This window comes from Equus asinus, chromosome X (assembly GCF_041296235.1).
Source record: "Equus asinus isolate D_3611 breed Donkey chromosome X, EquAss-T2T_v2, whole genome shotgun sequence".
Classification (NCBI taxonomy): Eukaryota; Metazoa; Chordata; class Mammalia; order Perissodactyla; family Equidae; genus Equus; species Equus asinus.
The window spans coordinates 25,680,757-25,693,973 of NC_091820.1; the positions used below are offsets into that span (position 1 = coordinate 25,680,757).

The following is a 13,217-nucleotide window of genomic DNA, read 5'->3' on the forward strand; positions in this document are numbered from 1 at the left end:
TGAACCTCTCCCTCACTTTGTGGTGACTCCTGAAGAAATCGAACATGCATAATATATGACCTGACAAATGAACAAGTAAACTACTTTATTTGAGCCTTTTCATTTGTCAACAGCATCCACGCAATAATGGCTTTCTGTCTACTGTTTTAATAAGGTACGTATTGATTACTTCCATCTAAACCTTAACCAGAAAATTTCAGGGAGCTTTGAAGGTGTCCTTAATAGTCTCTAGAGAAGGAATTATAGAGATTTTTAAATTGAAAGATGAAAACCTGATGACAAACAATTTCGTCAGTAAAAATGCAAACAGAAAGTCATTACCCACAGTGTTCTTATAATCAAGACCTAATCTCCATTTGGATTTGGGGTAGGACAAGGGAATTAAATAAGCTCATGGTTTATTGCAGTTCTCTTTAGAAATTCCCCACTATGATTTGCTCCTTTAAAACTCTCTCTAGGTTAATCACAGAAGTAGACAAGTAATAAATATCACTTTAGTGACTGCTCAAGTAAAACAAAGGAAGTCAGTTTTAAAAATATATCTGGACCAGAATAATACACACTAATTGAAAACGAGTCAGTCTAGTGAGGCAAGTAATGAGGAACCATAAAAGCCAGGATAATGTATTCAAAAGATATAAAAATTGGTCAGTTTATATTTGCTAAGGCACATTTGAGCTTTAATTATTTATAACACTTCACTGCATATGGAACATTATTTTATTAATTAGTCTTGAGAGCCATTCCAGTTGCTGTTGTCATGCTGCCCAGCTGGTTTGGGGAACTGAGATCCACTCCCATGGGTGTAAAAACTGCTTTGGGGAGTGAGAGCGCAGTCCCCAACTACCTGTGTGGCCTTACCCACAGAAGACCAAATACGCCTCTATCACGGTAATTGAGACTGACCGTAAATTTATGCTTTAAGTAAAGAGTACAAGACATATATTTTTGCTATAACATTTTATCATTAACCTGCATTGATATACAAAGAAAATATAAATGACCTGTTTTATAAACACCCTGATTCATAGAAAAGCGAAAAATATTTGACTATAGTTTCAACTTTTGACATTTTAATAGGATTTGTACTCCCATAAAAAGCAACAACCAAGGGCATTAAAAATTTACAATAGAGAGTCAGCAGGTGATTCAAAAAAAAGTGACACAGGGTCCAGCCCCACGGCTGAGTGGTTAGAGTTCTGTGTGCCCTTCTTTGACAGCCCAGGTTTGTGGGTTCAAATCCCAGGTGGGGACCTACTCCACTCACCAGTCAGGCTGTGGTGGTGTCCCACATACAAAATAGACTAAGACTGGCACAATTGTTATCTCAGGGCTAACCTTCCTCAAGCAAAAAAAGAGGAGGATTGGCAACAGTTGTTAGCTCAGGGCAAATCTTTCTCAGCAGAAAAAAAAAACCATAACATGCCAAATACACAGGGAACAAGTTTACAATAGCAAGTGACCCATCTTTGTACCAAATATTCTTTATAAACAGTATTTGAATCAAGAAACCCATAAAGAGCGAGACAATTTATAATCCCGGAAAGATGGTAAAGTAAAACGAAAGTCTACAAATATAAACTCTGTCAAAGGCTAGATCTTGACAGAGTTTTGTAGTGATTGTGTTTCCTTTCTCTCTTCTGAGTTCAGAAGATCCGATTAAGAGACCCAGTTTCAAGGATTTTCCTTTGATCTTTTTGTCCACAGGCAACAAGAGCATTACTAACTAGACAGCCATTCTGCTACAGCTGTAAAAGGGAAACTGCATAAATGTGACAAAACTCTGAGTAAACGGGGTGCTAGGCTGTTCCCTCATCAACACTTAGGAGTGATGGTGTTCTTTGAGGGAGGAGAGTGTTTTGTGACAAGGGCTTTTTGTCAGGAAACAAAGAGAAACTCATGAAGACATTGGGCCAGACCACAAGTAAAAACAGTGGACATCAAAGAGCTCTACACACTACAAAAAGATGCTTTCTCGGGAATAAACAGAAAAATTCTACACGTGAGGAAGGAACACCAATCTCTATTCTGTCTTCCCCTGCCCTTGGTCTCAGTAGACTAGAGAAGAATGAACAAAATTAAGATTAGTTCATCGGTTGTTTTTCTCCTCCCTTCCTTCTTCCTTACATTCCTTCCTTAATTCCTTTGTTCCTTTACCTATTCAGTGTCTACCATGTACTAGACACTTTATGAGGTGCTGAGTATAAAAATGACAACCCTCTCCCCATAAGAAAGCTTTTTGGAGCACATGGTTTAGTGAGGGTGGTTGATAATAATCAGATGGTCATACATATCCATGATGACAAAGAACGTTAAGTTATAGAGGGAAGAGTAGACAGTGTTATGAAAGTGTATAAAGGGAGATCTGGTCAAATGTGGGCATCAGGGAAAAGCTTGCTCGATGTCTGAACCAAGATGTAAAGGATTATTAGATGTTAACCAGGAAACTATGAGGGGGTAGGTATGGGTAGAAAGAGCTTCAGACAGAGGATCAGATGTTCAAAGCCTTTCCTGAGAGGAACAGAGAAGTGGAAACACCAAAAGAAGGCCGTATGGCTAGTGTCCAGCGAGTAAGAGAAAGAACAGTAAGAAAAGAGAAGGTTGGGGCCAGACAAGCCAGCTGGGGCTTTGGGGTTCTTGCTGAGCATTTTGGTCTTTCTCCACAGGCAGTGAGAAGCCACTGAAGAGTGTTAAGATGAGGACTGCCATAATTCAATTTATGTTTTTACAGTGATTACTCTGACCGAAATGTAGACTGCATCGTAGGGTGGCAAGAGCAGGTGCAGAAAGGTTAAGAGAAATGGCCTCTTGTAACTACAGTGATGACTGCAGTAGACAGAGTCAAGGTATATTTTGGAGGTAAATTGACCCAGTGATATATTGGCAATGGAACGCTGGAGGTTAGTCATCCTGAAAAGGTACTATACCAGTCTGCTCTGTGGTTGTTTGGATAGGAGAAAAGCATTTAGTTAGATTCTCCAAGCTTTAGGATTTTGTAGATTGCAGCAACAAAAAGACAATAAAGCAAAGAATTTTAGGGTTTGGGGAAAGAGTTATTAAAATGTTTGGTGATTGAATCTAAGTTGGACCTGGAGGGAGGTAAAGACAGAGAAGCAGTGGAACTAATATATAGAACACAGTTATCAATGGGCTGGAAATCCTGATCAGTCAAAGAAAGGCAATAGCGGGGTATCTGAACAAGCACACTGGTCCAGTGGGGATCAATTCACTTCAGTCTGGTGCATGTTACTCATAACTCTAGCATCACTATCTCCCAAAAGCATGTTACTTGTCTTGAGATTCCTTAGCAGGAGGACTGAGAACGATAAGTACTAACATTTTACCACCGTTCACAAGCAACCAAAGTAAATAACCGGGGACAGTGAGGTAATATTTATAACAAAATGCTGCCTAGAGGGGGCCGTGGAAATTCTGTGGACCAAATTCTTCATCTTTCAGCTCAAGAACAAAGTGGCAATCACAATCTAACTTAAGGCAGAATATGACTAGAATCTCGGTCTCCTGAATCCTAGTGTGCTTGTTCAATGACTCTTCTTCTTCGGTTTCTGGAACTAGAACAAAATTGTAGAAATTCATCTTATTTCGCTATATCATATAATATATTCTATTTAAAATGCTCATGCTTCTCAACAAATGCTCTTCTTCATATACACCAGCGTGTTTTCACTATTTATTCAAAGTTAGAACATTAAAAAAAATCATTATCATATTCCACTCTACCACAAAAGCTATTTAATAACGTGAATTATATGAGGGGGAATGGCTAAAGGAGAAACTGGAAGTTTCCTTGGCAATGTTTTGCAAAGACTCTTGGGTCTTCTCTCATGTTCTCTTCCCTTTTTGTAATCGTCTATATCTTCTTCTCTGGAATAATATCAACCCTTGACCTTTCTTCAAGATGCTGCCTTTGGCTGTGACTCCACAGAGATCTTTCCTTTAAGTGCTGAACATACAAAAGTGGTACCATTTTATCAAGTTCTTATTGTTTGGTAGTAATGTACTTGGTTTGCTATTCATTTCTGTTTATGTATCTTTTATTCTCATTACAAAAACACTTATCAGTATCCACTGTATGCCAGACACTTTGCTAGGTACTAGGGTCTTAGAGGTGAGAAGACCAAATCTCTGCCTTCCCCATTCATTGCCTAGTAGAGAAGACAGAAATATAATGAGAAATAACAAAAAAGAAATAAGCAATCACTGTTGGAAGCTGCTAGTGAACAACTTTTATTCTGAAGACTGGTAAAGTAGAAACACTTATCCTGCATATCCTATATGAACGGTATACTGGATACCCAAATAGCAGATGAGTAAACTTTTCTTTTCACAGAAGTACTCTAGCTAATAAATGAAGAAGAAACGATAGAAATAGGCGATTATCACACTGCAACTCCTAGCTATGGATCATTAACAGCTGCCAAATCATACACACAAAAGAGAAAACAGGAGGTTATATACCCCCTGAAGATGGAAGAATACACTATCACCTATGAAGCAGCCTTACCAAAAAAATTCAAACCCAAATATGATCAAACCTGTAGAACCACAGTGTTCAATATGGTAGCCACTAGCCACATCTGGTTATGAGTGCCTGAAATGTGGCTTGCCTGAGTTGAGTTGTTCTGTAACTGTTGTATGTAAATTTTTATATTGATTACATGTTAAAATGACAATAATTACTGTTCCATAGTTATACAAAATGTAACCATTAGAGGAAATCGGGTGAAATGTACAGGGAAACTCTCTGTAGTACTTTTGTAACTTACCGTGGATTTAGAATTACTTCAAAATAAAAAGTAAAAATAAAAGGCATTTAAGAGACAAGTTAACCAAATTCAATGTGTGGGCCTTATTTCAATTCTTATTGAAATCAAAAAAATAAGAACAAAAAACCTGCTAAAACATTTAGGACTATGTGAGAAATGGAAATTTGAATAGTGCCTGGATATTTGTTATGATAAAATTATTGACATTTTAAAAGTATTATTGTAGCAATGTGGTTACTTTTAAAGAGTGAATCTTTATCATCTAGAGATACTTTCTCAAATATTTATGAATTAAATGATCTGAATTAAATCTCATGCCTGAGATTTGCTTTAAAATAATGAAGGACAGGGTAGAGCTATAGAAGTAAGACTGGCTATGAATTGATAATTATTGAAGTCTTGACGGGTATAGGAGTGTTTATTATAACGTTCTGTCTGCTTTTGTATATGTTTAATATTTTCCACAACAAAATGTTTCTAAAAATCACCAAAAGAGATGACAATTTCTTAAAGGATATTATTAATGCAGATGCTTTTGACATTTAAAATATAATAGCTTGGATTATTTATAATTGACCCTTGGACTAGAGGAGCAAAAAAGATTTCTATTCAACTTAATTTCAATCAAAACTAATTTTAAAATAGTCACTGAATGCGTACTATGTGCAAGGCACTAGGCTTAAAAATGTCCTACCCTGTGTACATCATTCTGCTTCTGAACTGCCGGGAAATCGCCTCCAATAGGTGCCTGCCGGCTTAACTCATCATCTTTTAGCTGTAGCCACACCAGAAGTTCCTGAAGAGAAAGGTGTAGACGCTTCCACTGGTCAGAACTGGCTTCCAAATGGGACCTGAAAAATCATATTAGCAAACTATGTCAGAATATCTTGAAGGACAATTGATGATTCTAACGATCCCATTAAAGATACATTGGTTAGTTAGTTTCATAGTATACAAACCTACTGTGAACTACATAGCAGGCCTCAATAAAAATCTAGCTATCTGCTCTTAAGAGCCATAAAATGGGGGCACTTTGATGGCAAATTTGACGGAAGACAGTGTTTAGCCATATGTTTATTTCCACACACAGAATTCTGAGACTTTTGGCATGAAATAGACACTTTCCCATAGTGTTGCAGTCAATGATTCTTAAGGTTTCTGGTAGAAAAAATTGGACCCAGTGACTAATATAAACCACTCAGTTTTCATGTGAGTCATGCTAGTACTGAAACTCTTTCTGCTTTGAGAAATGGAAAGGTCTCTCTCCACATTTTGACTTTTCCATTTCTACACCCTAGGCAGCCTCTTCCATTGACCCCTTCAATCCGGCATCTGTTCCTTTCTGCTCCTCTTCCCATATGCTTCTCCTTTTCCTCTACCCTTCTTTATTCATGTACACCTGGGATTTGTTTTCACCAAGTTCCAACATTTTCCGCTTTGTTTCCTTTGTGTCAAATGTAGTGAGACAACAACTCACATGGAAAAGTAAAATCAGACATTTGCCCGAAAGCCTTCCCTTAACATGAATAATTAAGGCAAGAGACGGAGCGCTTTACCATCCACTGAATTTAGAACACGTTAATCCATAGAAGCCATTGAAGAATATACAAAGGAGGGATCATTGCTATAAAATCCACATTTCACTTGAGGATGAGAAGCTAAATTAATAAAATAAATCATCATCCAGAAAACAAAGACGAAACGCAAAACGTTAGCAAAGCTCTATCCTCAGGTAAATCAAGAATTATGCTGCATTACTCACATATTATCAGCAATGACTAATTAATTCATGAAAATTAATGCTGCCTCTAACATGAATATAATAAAGTCTCTAAGCTGCAAAGGTTGAAATATAATCTAACCAGGTAGAACAATATTTCCCTTTGCCATTTGGTAACTTAGCCTGACATTTCAAATACGATTCTTCTGCTGGCCTCAGTAGAACAGAATCACCAAATAGTACCCATGTACTGAAATTAAATTGTCCCAAACTTTTTAAAGAATAATTTGATGATGCATAAGTCTTTAAAATATGCAAAAACAATAGCCCACAAGCTTAAATTCAAGGAGTTTATACTAAGAAAGTAACTGAAAAGGCATGTAATATTATTTATAGCACAGTTATGACTGATGCAAAGTAGAAACAATTTAAATATTTAATACTAGGAAATTGGTTACATATAACGCAATGTTCAAATCCTATGCATTACATACAATGTTCAACGCGATAACATAAGCAAATATTTATGGATATGGAAAAGATCACCCTATCAGTTGCTAAGTGAGAAAGCCGGTTACAAAAATGTATACAATCTATTTTCCTAAAACATTTGTGTGTGTGTGTGTGTGTGTATTTGTGTGTACACGCTTGACTATGCATTAAAAAGTTCTGAAATGACAACCAGTTTATCCCTCAGAGGTGGATTTACAGGTGATTTATTCCTTTATCTTTATACTTCTCCAAATTGTCAGACTTTTCTTTCTATTATGAGCAATATAAACATCATATTCAGTTAAAAATGAAGGCATTTCCATCAGAGAAATTAAATTGTCCAAGACTCTAAGGGCATTATTATCTATTACATGAATCCTGAAATACCATGAATTAAACATAATAGTGCAGATTGCATATAGTGTAGAGGTCAGTTCTTCCATGTTTCTGCTCCCTCCTTCTCTTTCAGTTATCACTTTTCCATGATAAGCCTAAGTGAGAATTCCCTATGCAAGATTTTAGCTGTTTAACGGCATGTAATGACTAGTGGTTACGGGGATTCCCTGGTGTGTCTGGAATTTGCATCTTGGTCCCCTTGAGGGTGAAGGAGCTGTCAAGCTGGATATTTTGAAGGGTCGGTAGAGAGAAGCATATTCCAGACATGGAAAAGCAGCAAATGGGAGAAAAGATAATGATTAAATCAATGCTTATTGAATGCTTCTAAGTCCCAAACAGGCATTGGGAGTAAGGCGAGGGGAAGGTAAGGGAGAATATCAAGATGCCTCTTGCTTGGCCTCCCTTTATCTGGTAGAGGATAGAAAATATCCCTGTGATGCAGAGGTCTACAGGAGGATGAGTTTGCTTAAGGGCAGGCTGCCTCGGGCGAGGCCTCCAGCCGCTGCTTCTGTTTACATAAGGCAGTGCTACAACCCTGTTATAGGTTAAATGGCATTGACTAATTATTAACACGTCAACGAAACCCTTTATGTCCCTGATGAGAGAAAAAAATAGCTCTGAGACCCAGGGAATTCGGTTCTAAAGGATCTAAGAGAAACTCCATAGCGTGGGATAGGGAAGCTGTTAGCAGCCAGGGACACGGGATAGTCAAGAGGGCTAATAGAGGAGGAGAAGAAGGATCCGGGACCACGAATGACGAAAAGCTCTCACGTATCTGGGTGAGGGGACCTTATTCATCCATAAGGTATGGAGTTAGGTAACATTTCAGAACATTTGATCGCCTTAACTACATATCAAATGACTTTCTTTTCCTTGCTAAAGCCTGAGAGGGAAAGGAAAGATGTGATATGAGGACAAAAATTTAAGCAAAAGGCTAATAAAGGGCAGAGGACACCGGATAAGGGCTGGAAAGTCAGATAGTGGCTCCTGATTGGAAACAACACTTGCAAAGATATCCAGTCTAAGGCCGTGGTTCTCAGACTTTAGTGTGCGTGAGAAACATTTGAGTAGCTTGTTCAAAGTTCAGACTCCTAGTTTTCACCCCCACAACTTCTGCACTTTGAACAAGAACCTTCACAATTCAGCCAGTAAGTTCCAGGACCATTCTTTGAGAAAGAATTTCTTAAAGTATTTCCCATGTGCCCTAAACATTACTTGGTCTCCACAGGGCAAAGGTGGTATTTGCCAGGGACATGATTTTGAAGGAGATCTAAATGTAATGAAACCCTGTGAGCTCAGAAATCACTTTCTTTGGCCGTGCTCAGCTTGTGAAGTGTTTTCAAGACACATTTCTAATGCATTTGTTGCAAGCAGCTGCCCTATTTTTATTTTCAAGATTGTATACCAAATATTTCTAAATGATTAACCTATGTTTGCATTTGGAACCTCTCTTCCCCAAAATGTTTCTTTCTATTTGTACTGACTCCTCCCCCCGCCCCACCCCCGCCCCGGGTTTTATCATAGGCTGTCAGGGCTGGAGGGAACCTTCGAGATTATTGTTCAGCCCTCTTGTTTTGCAAATGTGGAAACTAAGATGCAAAGGTATGAAGCAGCTGCTGAAGCACCAAACTTGAGCTGTCATAGTTAGACATAGGAAATGCAAATCACAAACTTTCCTTATATGAGGAAATCCTTAACCTTAGTGGGTTTCACCAAATGATCTGGATCCCTGAACAAAAAGGCTTGCTGCTAGTTGGCAAATATACGTGATGCACCCCTATCTAGTCAACAGAAAATAAAAGAGGAGGTTTGAAGGGGCACACTTAGCTTCCATCCATTTTCTGTTAATCTTGATTAGTGAAGACAAGCACTTATGGGCTACTAGCTTTTAACAAGGCAAGTGCTGATCTTTAATAAGCAGATAATTTCTACAATTTGTAAGGTTTAGGTAAGATGCAGAACCTTCAGGTGTGTTGGGATATATTGCTTAGTCTTCAAGGAACTCTTCAGTGCCAGGACTCTGAGAATTATAGGGGCTGCTAAAGTGATTATTGCTCTAGACACAGATATTTCAAGTGTGATTTGGTTGGTGCCTAGTTTGAAATTCTTAATAAAACTTTACTCTGAAAGGCATGTATTCTTAAAGCAAAATGTGTTATATTGGATTCATTTTTCACTTTGACTTTCTTTATAAAACTAATGATATATCCCTGTATATCTTTGGTACCCTTGTGTAATAAGACAGCAGTTAAGCACACAGAAAGAAAAGGTAAGAATGCCGAAATAAGAAGGAACCACAGAAATAAAGTGGGAGCTATGGGGCTTTAAATAAACAGAGAGAATTAAGCCCGAAGAGAAGTAAACTTTTTTTCCATATGGGCCATGAACTCCATCTTTCAAACCTAATTAACATTCCAAGAGTAAGAGAAAGAAGGTCAGAGAGACTCAAAGCCCAAGTTGCATTTTTCTCTCAAAGGTAGAAAGACTTTGCCTCTTTTCACTCTTTCTTTGTTCTCTATTATAGAAAAACGTGTAACTATTCTAATTGCTAATACCAAGTACTCTCTAAGAGATGTATTGCTGTGCGGACTATATAATGTTGGTGTTCTCGCCTCTCAAATTAATGTTCAAAATTTTATAAATGTGAGTATTTTTATATAACATTTACAAATGTTCCCCCTAGTATAAAAATCTCACAGAATGTAAATTTTGCTGAAATTAGGTTGACAACATATGTGATTCTCATAGTTAACAGTATATACAATAGTCTGAAAAATATAATCTGGATGCAGATTAAATAGAAACCTTCATACATATTTCCTTCTGTAAAAAAATTCACTTGGCCACTTCTCAAATTATTAATAAATATTTTCAAAATTAGAAGGCAAAGTTTGTGGCCATGGACCATTTCAGAGAGGGATATTTTCTTTTACGAATCACCATCCTGATGTCGGATAGCAAATCAATAACTCTGTGTGTGTGTGTATGCATACACATAAGTAAAAAATTTTCACTTTATTTTTCTCCCACTTAAAGCAGCTAATGTTTTGTTTTGTTTGACGACACTCAACTGTCACTGACTATTGACTTCTCCTTATACCTCTTAGACCAAATGTGATGTGTTAATGTATTTTGAACGGATGGCATGTACTTCCCTTGAACTAAATCACGAGACAGTACTATACGATTTGAAATAAAGTATTCTGTTCTCTCACAGACATCTTATTTACTTTTTCTCACACCATATCCTTGGAACTTAATCAGTTCCATTTAAACATAAGAAAACTAAGGTAGAAAAGTTCAATAATTTGCCCAGGTTCATAAAGAGTGATTGCAGAATTTAAAGTAATAGAGTTGTAGAGTCACAAAGGAACTTGAAGAGACCATCCATGTTTCTGGTCAAAGCTCCTCATTTCAGTGAGGGAGAAAATTGAAATCTGAAGTAGTTAAGTGATGTGCTCAAGATTACATGCCAGGTAGTCAGTAACAGAGCCAGAAGAGAAAGCAGGTCGCCCAGCTGCTGGTCCAGGATGCTACCTCACTGACGGCACTTAGAGCTTGGAGTATTTGTATTCATCTGATTTAGCCGAAGGCAGCAAGCATAGCCCTATGAAATAACTCATGAATACTTAAAGGAACTTGCCATCAAGTGTAAATGAGTACAAGGAAGAGCTGGTGAAGGAACAGCCGGAGAGGGAAATACTCATTATGGGATTCGAGTCAAAATTTGGAGGATGAGAGGAACGATGGCATTTCAAGTGTGAGGACCAGCAAACAGACATACTCATATGGGAGAATGGGAAAATTGTTGAAGAGCAGGAACGTGGTTACAAGACAGAATCTGCTTGGCTTAGAGAATCCTTGTTGGGAAGTAACTAGATTGCTGCTGGGTGAGGAAGGAACGGGGAGGCAGAGGAAGAACAGAAAAGGGAAGGGGTTCGCAGGGGCTTATTAGGCATAGTCGGCAGAGTGGAGGGTCCACTGGATTCTAGGGACCAAATATAAGCTTCATGACAACAATAATTATCCTTTGTCTGTTTTGTTTACTCAGTGCCTAGAAGAGTGCCTAGTACATAGTAAACCCTCAGTAAATATTTATTGAATGAACTAATAAATGAATGAATGAGTAACAATATGGGCACCAACAAGATTGAAGTTCTTGACCAAAGGAATAATGTGACAGAAACAGTGTGCAAGGAAGGATAATTTTTTATATGTATAATGGATGGTTTCAATATTTAAAGGAACAGAGACAAATCTATCAATATGGAATGACATAATGAAGACTTGAATAAGAATCATAATCACAGGCAGAAAAAGATATAGGGTGGAAGGAAAATAAACAGAGGGAAAAGGATACATTATGGAGTCGGATCTCGAAGCACAAAGATACCTCTATGAGCCAATGGAATGCAAAGGGAAACATGAAAATCATTTAGGTTCAAACTCAATTATTTTTCATTAAAAATGGACACCTGTGAAATTAAGTACTAAGGTTTTTATATTTTGAAATATAAAATGGCTTCAGAATCTCTTATAGAACAATGAGCCAACTGTAATCTTTTAGTATATGTTATAGCTTAGGCAAACACAGGGCTGTTTTTCCAGGGTATCTTTGGAACTGTTTTTTAACTGTGGCGACTTTTCGCTATAAATTAATGCCAATGGAGGAACTGACTAGATTCACAACGAAAGCTTGTAAGTATCATTAATGGTTCTGTGTCTAACATTTCCGGTGTTTATCTAGCCTATTTCATAACCATCCCAAATTACTACCTCAACTGTGCTTCTCTCAACTGAACTCTGCCATTCAGTATGGATTGACTGATATCCTTATTTCACCCAAGTGTCAGGAAATAAACTGAATGGCTTTGACGTGAAGAATTCTTTCTTTCCTTTTTATGAGTGAGTGTTTATAACACATCCTGTATTGTTAGAGAGGCCTATTTAAAAGCCGAAACCGTTCATCTGAATATTTAAATTCTAGAATTGCAACACCTTAGATAAGCTAAGGTAACTGTTTTCTCTACTTGATTAATGACAGCAAGAATTAAACTGCAGTAGCTGGCATATGGGAAATTGCTGAGAAAGAAGAGCCCATATTTTGGCTGACATGCTGTTTGCTGCTTTCAATTCTCTTTTTATTTCATCGAGTTCACATGAAGGAGAGAAAAGGCACTGAGTGATGTTCAGAACAGTTACAGCACCTTTCTTTTTCTTTCCTGAAAAAAGGAGTAACTTTATTCTCTTCACTTTACCTACCAGTATCTTTTCCATCTCACATGTTTCATTCTTTTCTAACGACAGATGTTACGAAATGGCCTTTGTCATTACATTTCCTGACCTCTCTTAGAGTTTAAGCTGTAGAAAGCAAATGGAACCTCCCTATCTTTGAAAATGCCATTGTCCATTGTTGCCCCCAACTCATCATCGACACATTGACACAAAATTCATGGACCAAAGAGGGAAATAAAAGTGAAGAGTCTTGGAAGCTGGGGTGCAAACTTGGGGGAAAAACCTTATAATAGAAATAAATCTTTTCCTACTTCTAGAAATCTGCTTCTCTATTTCATCCTTTCACTTATTATGTATTTATGTGTAAAAGTTGGGCGAGTCCTACCTTCTCCTTCTTCTTTTATACTCTATGGTATAATATGATGGTTAAAAGCTCAGACTCTGGAGCCTGACTCTGTGTGTTCAGATCTTGGGTCTACCACTTACTAACTAAGTGACCTTGGGAAAGTTATTCAGCCTGTCTGTGCCTCACTTTCTTCTAATGTAAGGACAGAAGAATAATAGGATCTATCTCTTCGGGCTGCTGA

At 37.6% G+C, this 13,217-nt stretch overlaps 1 protein-coding gene across 14 annotated transcripts in view; it reads right to left on the reverse strand.

Annotated features, from left to right (window-relative positions):
- The window catches only part of DMD (dystrophin), a 2,265,680-nt gene that overhangs the window by 337,647 nt on the left and 1,914,816 nt on the right, over positions 1–13,217 (reverse strand). For all 14 annotated transcript variants that reach the window (XM_070503127.1, XM_070503123.1, XM_070503121.1 and 11 more), the window contains one exon: positions 5,482–5,638. In XM_070503127.1, the coding sequence (XP_070359228.1) occupies positions 5,482–5,638 (157 nt within the window). The remainder of the gene's footprint in view (positions 1–5,481; positions 5,639–13,217) is intronic.